General features: G+C 41.5%; 1 protein-coding gene and 1 pseudogene across 1 annotated transcript in view; both read right to left on the bottom strand.

Moving 5' to 3' along the window:
• The window catches only part of ABCC2 (ATP-binding cassette, sub-family C (CFTR/MRP), member 2), a 91,116-nt gene that overhangs the window by 34,977 nt on the left and 36,127 nt on the right, over positions 1-20,012 (bottom strand). Inside the window, exons 11-18 of the mRNA XM_006831242.1 lie at positions 19,328-19,393; positions 16,856-16,993; positions 15,893-16,039; positions 13,504-13,588; positions 12,764-12,830; positions 6,555-6,681; positions 3,823-3,999; positions 1,958-2,125 (exon numbers count right to left, since the gene is read on the bottom strand). Coding sequence (XP_006831305.1) covers positions 1,958-2,125; positions 3,823-3,999; positions 6,555-6,681; positions 12,764-12,830; positions 13,504-13,588; positions 15,893-16,039; positions 16,856-16,993; positions 19,328-19,393 — 975 coding nt within the window. The remainder of the gene's footprint in view (positions 1-1,957; positions 2,126-3,822; positions 4,000-6,554; positions 6,682-12,763; positions 12,831-13,503; positions 13,589-15,892; positions 16,040-16,855; positions 16,994-19,327; positions 19,394-20,012) is intronic.
• Positions 14,703-15,013, bottom strand: LOC102815749 (annotated as a pseudogene).

Below are 20,012 nucleotides of genomic sequence, written 5' to 3'. Positions count from 1 at the left end.
TCATTCCCAGCATAGTAAACCATGTGGTTGTCAGATTCAAAATGGCCAATACCAGTCCATTTCAGCTCACTAATGCCTAAGATATTGATGTTTATGCGTTCCATTTCATTTTTGATAACTTCCAATTTTCCAGATTCATGCTTTGTACATTCCATGTTCCAATTTTCAATGGATGTTTACAGCTGTTTCTCTTCATTTTGAGTTGTGCCCCATCAACAAATGAAGGTCCCGTTGACTTTTCTCCCATGGGCTTTACTCCATTCACATCATCACGGTCAACTCCACTTTGAGGAGGCAGCTCTTCCCAAGTCGCATTTTGAGTGCCTTCCAACATGAGGGGCTCATTTTCCGGCACTATATCTGACAGTGTTTCTCTGCTACTCATAAGGTTTTCAGTGACTAAATATTCGGAAGTAGTTCGTCACTCTTTCTTCCTAGTCTGTCTTCATCTGAAACCTGTCCACCATGAGTGACCCTGCTGGTATTTAAAATACCAGTGGCATAGCTTTCAGAATCACAGCAACTCACAAGCCACCACGGTACGACAAACTGACAAATGAGTGTTGGAATCATAGCAACCCCATTAAAGGATTTCTGAGGAGTGGCTAATGGGTTTGAACCACTTATCTTGTGGCTAGTAGTCCAGTGCTTATCCACAGAGACTACGTTCCTCTGATCTGGAATACTCCAAAGATACTCATCCTTCAAATCTCAGATCAAAACCAACTCTTCTAAAACCTTTTCTGACTCCTGGCATTGGGTATTCCTCCAGTATTTCCACAGTACTTTGTATACACTTCCAATAAGATGATTCTTAATTGATAATATCATTATTTGCTTTTCTACATGCCTTCCCATTAGACTATAAATTACTTAAAGAGACGGGACCAGGCATTTTCATGTATGCATGTCCAGATTTTACAATAAACATGGCACAGGGTGGGTATTCAGTTGATGAGTGAATGAAACCAAGAAGGCTTTAAGGAGAGAAAACAGGACCCAGAAATATGGGGAATAGTGAGTTCTTGTTGGCTCAGTGATCTAGGAGAAAGACAAAAGAGTTTTGTGTAACAGCAGCCCAGGTCTTGTCAGCCTTGAAACCTCTGCCTGGTATCATTCAAGATATCTTGAGGGCAACAGGCCAAATGCACTAAGAATGTCACTGCTCAGTGTCAAAGGAGATGCATGTCATCAACAGCCCCTATTCTCAGTCACGCCTCCAATTCAACCTACAGCGTCAGGGCAAACACATTAACTTGCCTGTGACCAGTTCTAGTGACTTGTTGGTCTCTCTTTGCCTGTACTCTCTTACAGGGTCATTATGGAATCAAATGAAACAATGCATAGAAAGTGTCCGGGACACACTGAACACCCAATATCAGTTAGGTATTATTTTAATGTTCAGGTTGAGTCGCTCTTTCAAGCTGCTGTGTTTGTATGTCTTTTGAATAGGGGTGGGAACTTTTTCCTGCCAAAATTTATAACATCATTCGTGGGCTGTACAAAACTATCAACTTAAAAATTATCTTGTTATATTTGCTCAGACATTTAATGAACTCACCCCTAATGTGATGGCTGGAATTGCAGTTGCCTTGGCAGGGCCAGACCAAATGATTTTGAGGGCCTCATATGGCCTGCAGGCAGGACGTTCCACAGCCCTGATTTGGAGGGTTTCAGGGAAAGTACCCTCTTAGACCTCCTGCAGTATGGGTACTACTTTGGGCCCAACAACCACACTGGCAAGATGGGTTGTTGGGCCCAAAGTAGTTTTAATCATAATCTATCATCCAAAGCTGCTTAATGTCGGAGCCACAGAATAAGCCTTTGATTATTTTGGCCTAAAGATGGGCGTCTTCATGGACATTGTCTCTCCTGGGAGAATTTGCCCAGGACAACAGCTGACCTGGGAGATGAGGCCCCCTTCTCCATGTTGTCTTTACTTTAAATGACTTCTCACCTTATCTTTCAATATGCCTTTGGGGCCCAGGACCTTGTTGAAAATATGTTTTCCTACATGAGTATCCACGGCTGACAATGGGTCATCCAGAATGTAGATGTCTGAGTCTTGGTAGGTAGCTCTGGCCAAGCTGATCCTCTGCTTCTGACCCCCACTGAGATTTATACCCTGAAGAAGAAAATAATTTCATAAAGCACTACTCCTTGGTCCCACTTTCAGATGCCAGTAAAATAAGGGTAAGGAAGAGATTCACCTCAATTAGGTACCAAGGGTTTTAAAAATGTATTCTTTTATACAAATCAATAACTTTATACCAAATAATTAAAAGCTGTTCAATTTGTTATTTTCTACAAGATATTTACTTATATATTATGCTTGTAGCTCCCTCCTTCAGCTTCATGAGAATGTAGAGTTGTATCAGAGCAGAGATTTTCACTCTTTCAGCCAAGGATGTATCTCCAGCACTTAAAATCGTGTCTAGTACATAGGAGGTGTTCAACAAATGTGTGCTGAGGCAATGAACAAAATTACGCGAGAGCTATGTCTTCATTAGTCTTCTACCATCTCTAGATCCTTATCTCCAAAAGATCGCTGTATTCATTTTTAGTAATGGAATGGGAGGATGAAAATGTCCTAATACGTAGCAATCAGGAATTTCTAAATAAATTCTTTTATACTGAGATAATGGAATATAATATAGCCAGTGAAAATCTGTTTTAAAGAAAAGCATTTAATAACCTGAGAAAATAATTCTCAATAAATCCCTAAGAGATTGAAGTCGATTACTAGAACCCTCCTCTGAAGGAGCTCTGGTAGTATAGTGATTACGAGTTGGGCTGCCAACCTCAAGGTCAGCAGTTTGAAACTACCCGCAGTTCCATGGGAGAAAGATGAGGCTTTCTGCTCCCGTAAAGATTTACAGCCTCAGAAACCCTGTGCAGGGTCACTGAGTCGGAACTGACTCCACGGTACTTACCAAAAACAACCTCTGATTCTCACTGATGCACAGAAATAGAGTCAGTACACCTAAGCTCTGATATCGTCTTTTGCCCTTCACCTGCGAGGTCAACCTTGGGTCAATAGCAGAAAATTCAATGTCTCTGGTTCTTAGTCTCATCACCTTTAATTTAGAATACATTATTTCTGTGCTTACTTCCAGGAACAAATGTTACAATTCTGAGTGATTTGCAATACAAACATTGTGGCCAGTTAGGGCAAACACACGTTTTTCTGGTATCTGTTCTATTATGGATTGAACCATGTTCAATTACAACATTATGTGTTGTAAATCCTCACCTCTATGCCTGTGGTTATAAAACCATTTAGGAATGGTGGTCTTTGTTATGTTAATGAGGGGTGTCTTGAGATATAAAACAGATTAAACAATTGAGCAGAGGAGAGATGGGGTAAGGCGGATTCCGAGGCACATGGAGATTTCCAAGGAACCAGGAAGCAGAGGCTGAAGACAGAGATTGCCTTTCCCTAGAGCCAGCACCCTGATTGGGCTTCTTGCCTCCTAAACCGTGAGAAAATCAATTTGTTCAAGCCACACACTTGTGGTATTTCTGCTAAAGCAGCACTAGAGAACTGAGACATGTTTCAAGCATGACTACTAATATTTGTTGTTGTTGTTAGGTGCCATCAAGTCGATTCGGACCCATAGCAACCCTGTATAGGGATTCCAAGGAGCAGCTGGTGAGCTTGAACTGCCGACTTTGCAGTCTGGTGCATTAACCCACAGCACCACGCCAGGACTCTGACTGTTAATATTGGTCAACCAATTTGACTCCCATGTGCTTCATCACCATCCCAATTTTTTCTTCAGTATTTTGTTACCCCTTCAAGGTCCCTTGGTCCCCAAATACCTTCTCTCCAATCTCAGCCAGATCACCTCCAGGTAGTATTTCCAAGTCTGGGAGGAGTGCACAGGCCTCCAGAACTTGCTGGTATTTGTTTTCATCCAATTCTGATCCAAAAAGGATGTTGTCCTTTATAGTACCGTTCTGTATCCAGGCCTGCTGTGGGACATAGGCGATAGTGCCCTAGAAGGAAAAGGATTAGATCATGTGATAGGTTGAAGAATGGGTGGCAGGAAGCCGGAGGAACGAATGGAACTTCAATTTGAAGAAATGTGTGTCCTGCTGGCTGACCAGCTGATTTTTATAAAGTGTAATTTTCTCTGACCAGAGAGAAAACATTTGTCACCATTTAAGAATCCCTGGTAGCATAGCGGTTACGTGTTGGACTGCCAACCGAAAGGTCAGCAGTTCAAATCTACCAGCGGCTCTGCAGGAGAAAGATGAGGCCTTCTGCTCCCGTAAAGATTCACAGCCTCAGAACTCCTGGACAAGGCTCATTGCTAATACAAGGGTCAGTATGAGTCAGAACCAGCTGATGGCACCCCACAACCACTACCATCCACCATTTATTGGACTATCACATTCTAGCCTCAATCCTGAAGATCAGAGGATGAATGTAAGAGCTGTGTCTAGACCTGGGTTTTAGTTAAACCTCAATGAGTTTGATCAACGTAGCATGAACGCTGGCAGGGGGAAGAGGATGGAAGTCATCATAGGAAACAAGTACTGAGAGGTTGGCATTAGGACACCAGAACAGGGACAAGCAGGTCATGTGCAGAGAGGGACCCTGTTTGAGGAAGAACTCAGTTATGGGTTAGTGAGAAAAAGCCTCTGACAGGAGTTCAGAGACACAGCTCTGGGTCTGCTCTGTTATGTTGTTGTTAAGTGTGTCCAGTAGGTTCCGACTCACAGCAGACACTGTCTGTATGAGGTTTCTGAGAAGCAGCTGGTGGGTTTGAACCACTGACCTTGTAGTTAGTAGTTCACTGCTTATCCTACAGTACCACACCAGGACTCCTATGTTGTTATGTGCCGTCGAATCAGTTCCAACTCATAGTGACCCTGTATAGGATTTCTGAGAAGCAACAGGTGAGCTTGAACCACCAACCTTGTGTTTCAAACCGACTTTACAGTCCAGTGCATTAACCCACAGTGCTATACCAGGACTCCTATAGAGCATGTTTATTTAAGGCAAATAGGCTCATTGGTAATCAATAAATAAGGGAATGATGTCAGTATCATGTGACAGAACTGTTGGGTCTTCATTTTTTTCTCAAACATGCGGATGTTTTAAAGCAATCAGTACATGCTTTCTCATGATTACAAAAGAAAGCCTTAGCTTTTGTAGCAAGACCTTAAAAAGCAAGCTGAGTTAAATCCACCAGTCACTCTTTGGAAACACTATGCTGTTGTTGTTATGTGCGTGGAGTCAGTTCCAACTCTTAGCAATACTGCCTAGGGTTTCCGAGGCTGTAAATCTTTACGGGAGCAGAAAGCTTCATCTTTCTCCCGCGGAACAGCTGGTAGTTTTGAAGTGTTGGCCTTGTGGTTTGCAGCCTGATTTGTAACCACTAGCAGGGTGCTATGAGTCAGAACCAATTCGACAGCATTTAATAACATCAACAAACTCTCAGTAAAGCCAGGCATGCTGGTAAAGATGACGTGGAAGCAACTCCTCTGTGTTAAAAAATAAGGATAATAATTGATGGAAAAGTCTAAATTTATTTATTTATTTTTTGCTGGAAGTAAATGCCTCCAGAGACCTGTCATTCAAAGGAAGAGTGGGGCTGTGATACTCATGGAGATTTTACAGCACTCAACAACGACAACAACTGTTTGTATGGAGTACAGTGGCTCCAGAGGATAAGCAATGGACTACCAAACACAAGAATCGTGAGTGGAGCTACCTCAACACCACTTAGCAACAACCATTATTTTTATTGCTATTGCATTTTTTTACTATTTTTGATAATCTGGCTGCAAAATAACACAGGTTTTCAGTGATGTGTTTCAATTCCTTTCCTTTGGAGGTGATGGTTGGTTCTGACTCAGGATTTCTCAGGCTATAAATCTTTACAGGAGCAGAATGCCTCATCTTTGTCCCATAGAGCAGCTGGTGGATTAGAACTGCTGAACGCGTAGTGTGCAGTCCAATGCATAAACCAATATGCCACCCGAGCTCCTTTCCTTTCTTTTGTTGTTATTAAGTGCTATCAAGTTGGTTCCAACTTATAGAGATTCTGTATAGGGTTTCTGAGGAGCAGCTGGTGGGCTTGAACCACCAGTCTTATGGTGTACAGTCCAGTGCTGATCCTACAGAGACACACCAGGGATCCATTTCCTTTCCCTTAGGAATAAAATTATCATTTTTATTGCATAATTTTGTAATACTTGAGGTTTTCAGAAACACCTATATAGTTACAGCAGAGATGGTGATATGAGTATTTTGAAGGGAAATTCCTCTAGTTACGTTTTCAAACATAGTATGCATGTAAGAATTATTTGGGGATCCCTTAAAGTGCAGTTTCTCAGGCCCTACTCCCAGAGTCCTGATTATATAAACTGGAGATGGGGCAGGGAATCTACAATGGACATGCCAACTGGATTTCTCTAAGACCTCACCTAAAGAAACCCAAGCAAAGGCTATCCTTAGCATCTCCTCCCAAATGTGAAGGCAGCATTCACTGGGGCCCACACTGAAGTGTCAGAACCTCTTCTCTATTTGTATTTCTTCTCACCTTGATGGTGATGTGTCCACGGACATTTTCCATTTCTCCCAGGATGGCTGACATCAAGGAGGATTTTCCAGAGCCCACAGTGCCCACCACAGCCACCAAGTGACCTGGCATAATGTCCAGGGTGACACTGAAAGAAAGAAAGGTCTTTGAGGGAGTTGGAGAGTCATTCAAGAGCAAATCAAGTCACTTTTTAGATTCTCCCATGGAAATTTGGTGGTGCAAGCAGAGTTCCCTTCATGATTGGAAAATTTGCCTTGGAGATACAAGGCTTTAAAGTGCTTGCTTGATGAATTTTTAGCTCTAAGAATCTAGAAAATGAACCTAACTTATCAAACTAACTCATCTATCAGTTGTCTGGGTTTCAAGTGAAAAGCTTCTCCTAGAACCAGCAATGTGCTGCTTTAGAGCATTAAATCTGAAGGCTATTCTTCTTGAATGACTCTAGCCAGAGCTAATTCCATTTTATGGCTAGGTTTAAGTGTTCAGATGTCATTTTTTTTGTGTACTCCATGCACCTCTGATGGCTGAACTGCTAGAGTCAGGCACGAAGTGTATTTGAAAGTGGGTTTGGGGTCACTTCCCCCGAGCCAGCATAGCAAGAACAGAAATTCCACACTGTTTCCCTGAGCATAGCCCTTAAGTGGCTGTGGTGCTGTCACACCTTCAAGCTCCAGGGATAGTAGATAAAGCTTTCCTGTCTGCAATAGTCCCCTCCCTTCTTCTGGTAGGCCCCACATGCTTATGCGATGCATTGCTGCTGTCAATTGTAATTTGTTCTCTGTGCTTTATAAAATACCATGGAGGGATTGTTGTTAAGTCATGGTTCCTACTCATAACCACCCTGTATAGGGTTTGAACTGCCAATCTTTCGGTTAGCAGTCCAGTGTTTATGGAGGTAGGACTATGGACATTTATCATGGCATCATATCGATAAATTCCTTCACTTGAATGATCTGTTTGTTTTGTCTTGTTTTTAAATCCTGTTTGAGACTTAACGAAAAGTCTGTATTTATATATGTGAAAATGGAGTCTTTTTTGTCCCCTTAGAACAGTGTACCATTGAACAAGTACTCGACGGAGAGCCAGACATCTTGTCCACGTCCCAACTTAGTCCTTGCTGAGCTTTGTGATCTTGATTAAGGATCCATATTTCTAAACTAAAAGGGCAGGACTAGATCCATGTTTCCAAAACTTGGTTATTCAATGAGACACCTGCAACACTTGCATAAAGCTCAGATTCCCTGGCCCCTGCCTTAGAGGTTGAGCCTGGCTGGGGAAGGGTCCAGCTAGACTCCGGAGATCTCTGGATACCAGCCCTATTATTTGATCCCCTAAACATTTATTAGGAACATCAGGAGTTTGTTCATACTCTTTCTGAACCTGCTCACAAAGTTGAACTTCTTCCATATATGAACCAGTTAAGAAGAAACTTTATCAAATTTCTTCTATGTAAAGGGAGGCCTTCTGATTAGGAGGATTAAGTGCAGGGATCCTGCCACAATTCATCAGGGCCTAATTCCAGAGTCCATTTGAAAGATTGTAGGAATAGGGTGAAGGGTGGAAATCCTGGGTGTAGCAGGAAGATGACAAGATATACTTGGTTGTGAGAAAAGAAAGACACAGGCCTTTTCAGGCTCTGTGGGTGCTGAGTTCAGTGGATGAGCTGTTATGTGTAGGGTTTAAGAGATGTGCTACAGACAACAGAGGGTAAACAACATCTGCTGGTAGACGAGGTAATCTACAGGGTGGTGTATGTGGGTGGGTTATTAAGATGTATAACTCCGGACTTTCAGAAAGATGGCGGGCTAGGCAGATATACTCCATGGACCCTCTACAACAAAGCTACAAGAGACCAAATGAACAGACACAGACAAAAATCCTGGAGCCCTGAACTTCAGAGGAAAGATTAGAGAAGCTGACTGATGAGAGGAGATGCTGAGCAGGGATGGGGAGAGAGGGGGACTGACTGGTGAACACATGGTCAGACATGGTGTGACCATCTTGAACTTTTGTGAGCAGTTTTGACAACAGAAGGTGGTCTGGAAGACTAGATTCACACAGGTCATGGGAAAGATGTGTTCTTTCTTTTCCTCCAAGCTCCCCCTGGTGACTAGAGGGGTGGCTAGCTCCCCTTTCCCTCTCCCTCAGAAATCTGCTCTCAGGGAGTTCGGAGCGGTGTGATTGTGAGCCATGGGAGTGTGTGTGTATGGGGGGGCAAGATAAGAGGGTGGAGAGAAGGGGGTGGCTATGCTGCTTTGGTGCCTAGATTCAGGTGAACTGGACTCCAGACCTACAGAACCCATAGAGCCACCAGATCAGTATTGTTGTTGTTGTTGTTAAGTGCCGTCGAGTTGGTTCTGACTCACAGCAATCCTGTATGCGGTTTCTGAGGAGCGGTTTTGGGCTTGAACCCCTGACCTTGAAGTCCAGCACATTAACCCATGGCACCCACCAGGACTATAGTCTAGCAGAAACCCTTATAACCAGTCACCTTGCCCCTAGCTTCTCTGTGGTCCTACCAGACACTGAAAGGCTCCTACTAACTAACTACTCTTGGATTGAGTGCCCTGAACACAGATAACATCTAAGCCTATAGGAACTCCATCTAGGACCAGGAACTCTGCTGCCACATCCCCTCCCCTCACCCCTGCACGCACCTCATTAGCTCCTTGACTGGATGAGACCTCCAGAGTGGTGTTATCCTCTCTAGCTCCAACAGCTACGCTGAAGTTTTTGGCTTTGGGTTTGGCTTTTTCCTTTCATTGTTTTGTTGTTTATATTCATTTATTCTTTCTTCTCCTTCTTCTCTTTCCATTCCCATGAATTTTATCCTACAAAAATCCTTGACTTTGTTTTTCCTTCTTTTCTTCTGTTTCTCATTTCTCCCTCTTCTCATTCTTTTTGTCTTTTAATTGTTCTCTACTGCGAACCTTAAGGTCAGCGGTTCGAAACTACCAGCTGCTCCACAGGAGAAAGATGAGGCTTTCTACTCCCGTAAAGATTTACACCCTCGGAAACCCTGTACAGGGTCGCTATGGGTTGGAACCGACTCGACGGCACGTAACAACAACAACTCTCTTTCTATTTTCATCTTCTTCTCCCTGGATTATCTAAGGTTTTAAAAAATTTCTTCCTTTTATTTTCTCCCTTATTTTTCTCTCTATAGCTACATTTTCTTGTTCCTCTTTTAGTTATCATATTCTTTTTTCTGTCTGTTGTCTGTTTTTTCTCCCTCCTTTATTTTTTCTTTTGATTGTTTGTTGCTTGTTTCTTTATTCTCTTTTACTTTCTGGTATGTGTGTGTGTGTGTGTGTGTGGTGGGGGTCTCCTCTTTCCCACCTAACAGGAGACAGCAACTCTGCCCATACAGCTCAGTCACAAGCATATCCTCTGCAACTCCACCTACTGGGGAAAAGCCAATATCAGCTTCTATACCACCTGATCAATGATAGGCAGCAGACAACAGCCAAACCCATCTTAAACTGAGGTGTACAAATGGCAAATGGGCAGTGCAAATAATTCTATTCTCTAACTACACAGGAGACAGTTGGTGACAGTCTAAGAATACATCAACATACAATCATCAATTAAATGTAAGTACAACAACATCACAATGTCCTGGAGGCAACAGACAATTTTAACTCACAAGAAGAAACAAGAGAAAATGGCCCAAACAAATGACCAAGATGCAGATCCAGAAAACACTTCTGAGGAAGAAAAGGTAATGGAACTAACTGGAAAAGAATTCAAAATAATTATATTTAGATTCCTTTAGAGGATTCATAGAAAGATCCAGGAAAGCAAGGAGAACACAGAAAAAAACTTTAGAATAATTCAGGAAAACACTACAAAAACAAATAGATAAAGTAAATGCAAATTTTGGAACAATGCAAATCCTGCAAAAGAAATCCAGAAGATTAATACTTAGATTTCAGAAATGGATAATGCATTGAAAGGACAAAGGAGTAGATTTGAAGCAATGAAAGTCCAAATTAGTGAGCCTGAAGATAAATCTCTGTATCCTAGTCTAGTAGAATAGTCAGAAAAAAAGAAGGAAAGAATACAAACAAAGCCTAATATATACATGGGACATCATGAAAAGGGAATAACTTATAGATGATCAGAATGCCAGAACAGGAAGAGAACATTTAAAAGCACAGAGAAAATTGTCTAAGAGTTTTGGAAGAAAACTTCCTTAAAATCATAAAAGATGAGAAGATAAGCATAAAAGAAGCTGAATGAATCCCAAACACGATAGATCTCAAAAGAAAATCACCAAGACATATTATAATCAAACTTTCCAAAATCAAAGACAAGGAAAGAATCCTGAGAGCAGTTCAGAAAAAATATCAACGTTACCTACAGAGGAGAACCAAAACCACTAAGCTCTGATTTCTCAGCAGAAATTATACAGGCAAGGAGACAATGGGATGACATATACAAAACTCTGAAAGAAAAAATATTGCTTGCCAAGAATCATAGATCCAGCAAAGCCATCCATCAAATATGATGATGAAATTCAGACTTTTCCAGATAAACAGAACTTAAAGGAATTTGCAATAACCAGACCAACTTTACAAAAAATACTAAAGGGTGTTCTTTAGACTCAGAACCAACAACAACAGACAACAACCTGAGATTAATATACATGACAACAGCTCCCAGAACTCAATCCAGATACAGAAGTATTTAAAGTAAAACAAACTTGAAAGTAGAAAACTGGAGATATCAATTTATAACACAATCAACTACAAAACAAAAAGAGGTAATAATGTAGATGCTTCCAAATGTCAAGGAAGTCTTGTAGATTTCAAGATAAAACAGACTGCTTTAAAAAGGGGAAAAATTAATAAATTATAGGATAATCTCAAAGAAAATTAATATACTTTCACATCACAATAAAAAAAGAGGAAAATCAGAAAAAATTAATAAACATGAACACAGCAGAAATGAAAAGGAAAAGAAAACCCACAAACAAAATGAACTCAATGCAAGAAATTATGTGGAACAAAGAAACCAGCAGCATCACAAAACATACACATCAAAATGACAGCCATCAATTATACAATACTGATATCTACACTGAATGTAAATGATTTAAATGAGCCTGTCAAGAGAAAGAGAGTAACAGAATAGAAAAGAAAATAGAATCCTTTAAGATGCTGTGTACAAGAGACACATCTTAGCATAAAAAGACATATGCACACCCATGTTTGTTGTGCACTATTCACAATAGCAAAAAAATAAATAAATAATAATGGAGACAGCCTAAATGCGTGTCAACAGAAAAATAGTTAAACTTTGATAAATACACATAATCGAATACTATGCAATGTTGAAAACTAACTATGAATTTGCAAAACACCTCACAACATGAATGAACTTGGAAGACATTATGCTGAGTAAAATTAATCAATCACAAAAGGACAACTATTGTATGAGACCACTGTTATAAAAAGTTATGAAAACATTATCTTGATAAAAGAAACACTCTAGGCAGGGGGAGGGAAAATTATTCACAGGCTAGAGGGGAGACACATGTTAATATGGGTGATAGGGCAGGCAATATACAACAAGAGGGAGGTTGGCAGAGGAAAGATGAAGGTAGCAAGAGCCCCAGGGAGGAATGCATGAGTTAAGTTATACCATCAGTTATACCAGCAGTAAACACTGTTAACTGATGGTATATGGAAGGGACTGAATCATTATAATGAAACAAACTATTTTAATTTGTTGAATATAAAACTGATGGTCTGCTCTGTAAACCGTTGCTCAACTCACAATAAAAACTTTAAAAAAAAACACACAGAAAAAAGTAAAACTCCAGATCTGATATTGAATCTTATAAAAACACTTCCTACTGTCCCACTGGAGAAAGAAGCCAGATTTCAGTGTTACTGGTTACTACTGTTAAGAGTAATTGAATTTAAATGTCGTTCAGATCCTTGTGAGTATTCTCCACCATACCAAGAGATCTAGACTGCCTGTCAACACTGTGGTACCTTCCTCTAGAATCTAGAGAACAACTGTGTCTTCGTGGATCCTTGTCTGATGCGCAGAGTCCCCTATAGGTTCAGCCTGTACTATTACCTAACGGAACACATGTACATCACTCTTGCCATCTGTTCTGTAACATGGAATTTTCCAAGAGCAGTCCTGGCAAGGAGAATCCTGAAAAAAATAGCTGGATGGAATGAAGGGCAACTCACTCTCGGATTGTGGTTTCCAAGTCCTGGTCCCAGGTAAAAGAGGCCTCAGAAAACTGCACAGCTTTTTCTGTTGAGAAAAAGGCCCCCTCTTTCAGCCCTCACATGTCAGTCTGCCCCTTTTCAGCCTTCAGATGTCCAGCAGACCTGAGATCGCCTCTGTCATCTGATGGCTGCCGCTTTCACAAGGAGGCAAATAAAGCTCCTGAGATGAGACCAAAAGAGGTCTGCATATGAAGCCCTTTTTAATTCAGGAGCCCCAAGCCTGTTAGTAGCCCACATTCCTGTCCTCCATATACTCTGAGCACATTTCTAACCCCTTTGCTGCCTAGTCTCTTTGGATGAAGCCCATCTCTTCATACTGCCCATTATGGATTCCAGTCCACTGCTTGCTGTGGCTTTGTATGCCCTAATTCTTAAACCTTCAGCACTCGTGTGCTCTTCTACTCAAGGTTACCTTCCCAATTCTACAGGCTCAGCTCCATCCCGACTACTGTTTAGAAACCCTTTGCAGGATTCCCTGTTTCTCCTCAGAACCACTGGCTCAGTTTTGCTTAGCAATCTTGCTAAGTTATCTACTTGAAATAAAAACATAATCTAAATACAAACAGCATGCTGTTTTTATTACCTATTAGGCAAACATAGGTTCAGGATAAGTTCCCTAGCATTCCTTTCTAATCCGTTTTACTGCTGCTCAGCCTTTGCATATAAAAATTGGGGGAGCAATTTTCAAATTCATTTACCGGAATTGGCGTCATGTCGAATGGCCGATGTGTCCAAGTCTTCCCCTCCCAAGTACTTCTCCAGCCGGTCTTTGGAAACACTGGCCTACAAAGAAACCCAAAGGACCTCAAACATTTAAAACTCCAATAGCAAGCACAAGCAGGGAGAGGTTTTCTGGCTTTGAGTCATTAGTCTTGGGGGTATTGTTGTTGTTAAGTGCTGGCAAGTCATTTTTGACCCATAGCGACCCTGTATAGGGTTTCAGAAGAGCAGCTGGTGAGCTTGAACTGCCAACCTTGCAGTTCAAATGGCTTTGCAGTCTGACTTATTAACCCACAGCGTCTATATTAGCAGATAGTTAATCTGCCAGGCTTCTTGCCCATGAATTTGTCACTTGCCATTGCTGGAACCTCTTGACTACCACTGCAGACTCAGTCCTACTTAGATCTGGGAGCTACCCTACCCTGGACCAAGAGAAATTAAGATGTTCTATCTCAGCCCCTCAGTAGATTCAACTTTACTGCTGTTACACTTTGATCTTTGGCCCCAGTTCCAGAACCATCTCCTGCCTCCTCAGACAAATGTCCAACTTCTGTCTGGTTCTGGTAAGTAGGTCCCTGGCTTAGGATCCTTTAACTGAATCTGTGCCTTGATGACCCATCTTGTATCCTAATTGATCCACTACTGGAACCCTGTGCAGGGTGGCTGGCTCTGTCATGGCACCATGGTGACTTTGCACATCTCCACATAGGTCACATTGCCAAAGCTGCTGACATTTAGGAAGGACTTCAAGGAGCTTCTACAGGATGTTTCTCACCTCCCTCCCTCCCTTCCATGTAGGATGCCCGGAGACAGCTGCTCACTGCCTTCTAGCTTCTAATGGAGGGCTTTCAGTCCTCCTCCTGAGGGTACAACTGCAGCCTATAAAACTGCATAACAGCCACATGAAATCAGTTCTGCATGTTACATTGCGATCTGGTCCCTTTGGTTTCAGTGTCATTTTATAGGACAAAGAACTCAGGGATCTGATATCTTTGCTAACCTTTCTTTTGATGTCTATATAAGTAATAAACTACCAGAGTGTAAAAAGAAGCATATTACTTCTTCCTCCCTTTTTTAAAATTTCATAATTATCTATTTTATTCAGATAGCAGTCTGATCATATATGGTCCAAGAATAAATAGTAAACCAAATATAATCAGAGTGTGAAGATTGGTCTTCAAATATCATAGCCAATGATGCCACGCTTGCCTATGATCTCGCCGATATAAAACCACATCCACACCTCAGTGGCCACCAAACCATTTAGCAGAGCTTCCTTCACTGTGAGCTGTTTGAAGTGACCAGTTTTAGCACTAATGACTATTTTTTTCAGGCTTTGAATAGCTGTAGGGATCTCAGCAGGGGTTGGAGGAACCAGCTCCATCTTGGCATAGTGCCAAAATGTGGCCAATTGAGGCTTCAAGTAAGTAACAGCAGTGTTTACCATCGCGGAGCCTTCTCCACCAGGTTAAGGTTAAACCGGGCCATGGCTCTAGGGTGGAAAGTTCATTTCCCACAAGCGCTGGCAGAATTAGCATATTACTTCTTTACTGACCAAATCTGTCAGAATTACTTAACACTCTCCAGGACAGGAAGACCTTCTCCTAAACCCAGTCCTCACTGTCTGAAGTCAGTCACCTCTGGGATCCATGCAAATCAGCTGCTCTCAGCTTTGTAGCCACCACACTCTACTTCCCTGTCACCCTGCCACCCAGGCTGTCTCACAGCCTATGACATCTTATACTTATTCCATCTTACGATTCAGGACTCTGACACCCTGGCCCACCCATGGACTCCAGAACTCCAGTTTCTTTGTCTGAAGCTTGAGATTCAATTGCATGCCTTTTCTCTCACTGTGTACCATATTTGCCTAGAAACACTGAAAGAACACTGGGAAAATCTTGGCAAATCTGGCTGGGAAAAGGACTTAGAAATGTTCCAGACACGTGGGTGAATCATAATAATGTCACGAAATGCTTCATAAGCATAATCTCCTTGTGAAGTAGATGAACTAGGATGATTATCCTCATCTTGTTGCTGTAAGTTCTGACCTGCAGCGACCCTGTGTAGGGTTTCCAAGGAGCAGCTGGTGAGTTTGTGGTTCAAACTGACTTACAGTCCAGCGCATTAGCACACAGGGCCACACCAGCACTCCTCACCTGTGTGAGCTCTGGGAGCTTGTGATCTTACTAAAATAAAACCATTGCTCTCCAGAAACCAAACAGCTCTCTCTAATTGAAAGGTGTCTAGCAGAACCTAGAAGTGGGGTACAATATGTGGTTCTGCAGTAAATGGGATATGTCAGTCATTCTTAACTTGAAGGCTTTTAACCAGAGACAAGCATAGAGCAGTGCGCGTCCTACCTACCTGGAGAATGGAGGAGATGACCATGGGAAGCATGCCCAGGGGAAAGCGCAGGATATTGAAGAGTGTAATGGAAGTGAAGGCCTTTTGTGCATCCAGAATATTGTTGCTATCCACCAAGACATACACTGAAAATGTGATCACAGACACCTGGAAAGAGCAAGGTCAGGAGGAATTCATTCCTAAAAGGGGTCAAACTTGTACAGGCACCCCAACTTAATGATGGGGTTCCATTCCAATGGCTCAGTTGCAAGTCAGTCTAACGTAAATCAAATACCTCATTTTTATCTTCTACATTCTTCCATTAATATTTGTGTGCTTATAAACTTGACCTTTATTTGTCTTTGGTGAGTTGAAAACATTACATATAAACTATAGATAATGATAACACAGCAAATTATGTGCTGCAACAACATATGTAGTACATATTACTAACAAAAAGATGTAAAAAACAACAACAACAACAAAACCCAACAACCCCAAAACAAATGATGGTTGTAATTGTAGTTCGTTGTCATTGGAATGTGTTGTAAGTCAGAAATGACTTGTAGATCAGAATTGTAAGGGCCTTATGGATTATTCCAACCACTTCCTGTTACAGAAAACTAAGCCCAGGAGAAGAGAAATATCTTACCTAAGGTCACAAAGTCAGTTAAAGGCATTGGGACCAGAATTTGGGTCTCTTGGTTGCCAGATCAATGTCCTTTCCCTATAGACTCACACTGTTGCCCCAGGAAGGTGAGAAGCTGAACATTCTGAAAACTTGCTCTGGGTATTCAGATGTCCAAACAAAACATAATGGTGAAACTAAATTCAGGGAGTGGGTGGGTCACAAGGTAGGAATAGCAACATGGGCAGCTGAGGACAGAGGCTGAGTTCCTTGGGCCTTGGGGACAAGCCTAGAGGTCCAGAAAGCTGATCCAGGTCCCACTAACTATACAACCCACTGACTTCCCTTCCACTTACCAGGACTGGGGTCAAGTATAAGAGGAACATGATCACAGACTGCAGTTTAGCAAAGGTCAGCAGGTTCTTGAGCTCTTTCTTCCGAAGGTTGTGGACTTGGCTTTTGAATGAAGGCTCCCAGGCAAAATACTTTAGGATCTAAGAGGTTAGAAAATAGCACTGCTCACATGGTTGTCCCGAAAGGTCACCAGGTATATCTCACCCATCTATGTTTTAGAATATTGTTGTTGTTGTTGTGAAGTGCCGTCGAGTTGGTTTCCAAACCATAGCGGCCCTGCATAGGGTTTCCAAGGAGTGACTGGTGAGCTTGAACCACTGACCTTGCAGTTCAAACCAACTTTGCAGTCCAGTGCATTAACCCACAGCACCACACCAGGAGTCCCCCAGATTTGGGTAGGTGTAAATTCAGATTATGAAAATATGATTATACAAAGGTAGCTTATATTTGTTGATAGACTACTATTTACCAAGCCTTTTATTACATTATCTCACTTAATCCTTTTGACAACTTTAGTATGAACACTAAACTGGGCAAAAAGTTTACCAGTTTGCCCCAGACTGAGCACAGTGGGTTAAGCATTGAGCTGCTCATTGCAAGGTTGGTCATTCAAACCCACAGGAAAAAAATGAGGCTGTCTGCTTCTGAAAAGATTTACAGTCTTGAAAGTCCTAAGGGGCAGTCCTACTCTATCTTAGAGGGTCAGTAGGATTCCGAATAGACTATGGCAGTGAGTTTGGTTTGGTTCAGATGAAAGGGGTCCCTGGATGCTAAAATCTGGAGAGTTCTGGGTAAACCAGGACAAGATGGTCACCCTATACATGTAGAATTATTGTCTCCTTTTTCCTAGTAAAGAAACTGGCTGAGGGAGGAAGTAACTTGCCCAAGGTCATTGAGCTACCAAGTGGTAAAACTGAGGCTCAAAACCGAGACTGTCTTTGAATTTTGCGTATCAGCAGAGTCTTATCAGAACTCTTTGTGGGGATGTTCAGGCAGCTAAAGGTACACCTCTGTTTTATTTTCAAGAAGTATATGGTAATGTTTAAAAAAATCCATGAGTTTTTAACAAAACTCATTTTTTAACAAAAATAGAATGTATAGGTCATCTTAGCAGGATAAAATACACTACTTTGAAAGTTGTTAAGTCAAGGAAAAAAAGGAAACATCTATTCTGCCTATTCCGTAGTTTTTTGGTGTTTTTTAAAAATAAAATTCCAACTAACAAAGGTCAAAGAAAAAATAGAATTAGAATATCACTATTTTGCAACCTTGATGAAATAGTAAGTTGGTCATCAGTGACTGCAAAGACTTTTACAACAGTGTTTTTGCTTTTTTTTTTTTTTTAAGCACATTTGCTTATTAGAATTATATTGTTGTTAAGTTGTTAAGTGCCATCTAGTCGGTTCCGACCCATAGCGACCCTGTACAGGGTTTCCAAGGCTGTAAATCTTTACGGGAGCAGAAAGCCTCATCTTTCTCCCGCGGAGTGGCTGGTAGTTTCAAACTGCTGACCTTGTGGTTCGCAGCCTGATTCATAACCACTACGCTACCAGAGTTCTTAAAAGTACAGCTATCAGGGCCTACTTCCCTTAAAGTGTAATTTAATTGGTTTGAAATAGGGTCCAAGCTTCCCAGGTGACTCTAGTGTGATGGATGAATCAGGCTGATACTGCCTGGACCCATTGAGAAGTCATCATCGCTGACAATAGGAAGTACACACAGCACCGCCTGAAAGTATCCGTGCCCCATCCCCAATTAAACCTAAGTTACCCAAAGCTAATCAAGCTTTTAAATCTGACTATCAATTTACAGACAATACAGAAAACAAGACAACCTAGATTGGCCAATTATGATGGAGGGGAGCAAAGGAGGGAAAGATTTTTGTAACTTAAAGGCATTGTCAGCTGAAGGCCATGTGTGGATATTTGTTGGATCCTTATTCAAGCAAGCTAACAGTTAAAAAATTATGAGATAATTGGGGAGATTTGATGGTGGAAGTATGACAGTTAATTTTTTTAGTGTGATGCTAATATCATGGGTATGTTTTTAAAGAAAAAATCCTCCTTTTAGAGAAGCAAAGACAACATATGGACAAATGAAATGATGGCGTATTTGAGATTTGCTTTAAAATAATCTAGCAGGTTGTGAGGGGGGCAGTGGGGACAAGGTGAGAAGTCTATGGGAGTTCATGGTATCATTCTCTCTACTTGTATGTGTTGGAAAACTTCAACACGAAAATGTATAAACAAAACAAGAAGGCTTCAGGATGAATAAATACAAATTAAGGTTTAAAATAAGAGTGTGAGAGAAGGAGTAGAATATGTAACAGGAGACAGATGGGTGGAGGAATTTGGAGTCCTCTGATACTCCACACAAGCCAGAGGTACCACCCCACCCAAGGGAGAGTCAAGGCCCCGCAATGCAGTGCTTCTGCCATTGCACACAGACAGCAGGCTATGCTCTCAGCTTCTTACCTTGATCCCACTGAGAATCTCATTCATAATCTTTAAACGCTTGTCTTTATTCTCCATATTTTTTACCTGCCAGGAAAAATGCAGACTAAAAACACAGCATACTTTCATGAACAGCGTCCAGGTTTGCGACAGATGCCAGGTCTCAGAGAGTGGTTGTGTAAGTACTTGAGGTTGCCAGGATGGGATAACCATCCTTACCTATGTTTCTCTTTGCCCACTCCACTCCTACTACCCTGGTCTTCTTTCTAATCCTTGACCATATCAAGCTCGTCTCTGCCTGGCAGTCTTTGCCTGACTGTCCCCTCTACCCGATCTGTTCTTCCCCAGCCCTTCCTAAATTGTGTTTCTTCACATTGAGTTCTCCACTTAAATGTTTACTCTTCAGTGAGGCCCTCTCAGACCCTCCCATCTAATATAACTACTTATTCACTCACTATCACACCAGCCCTTTAATTCTCTGCATAGTACTTACCATGTTCCGATTTTTTCTTATTTAATGATCTGTGTTTATTGTCTGTCTCTCCACCCACCAAGTAAAATGTAAGCTCCACAAAAGTAGAAAAAACACCTATCTAATTTGCTGCTGTAACCTCAGAATAGTAAGATGCGCACTAAATATTTTTCCAAAAAAATATATTTGCAATTAAATGAATGCAAAATGAATGAATACATAAGTCATTGCATA

The sequence above is a fragment of the Chrysochloris asiatica genome, unplaced genomic scaffold, assembly GCF_000296735.1.
Source record: "Chrysochloris asiatica unplaced genomic scaffold, ChrAsi1.0 scaffold00003, whole genome shotgun sequence".
NCBI classification, from domain to species: domain Eukaryota; kingdom Metazoa; phylum Chordata; class Mammalia; order Afrosoricida; family Chrysochloridae; genus Chrysochloris; species Chrysochloris asiatica.
The sequence above is the reverse complement of the archived record's forward strand: the minus strand, read 5'-3'. Positions and strand labels throughout refer to the sequence as shown.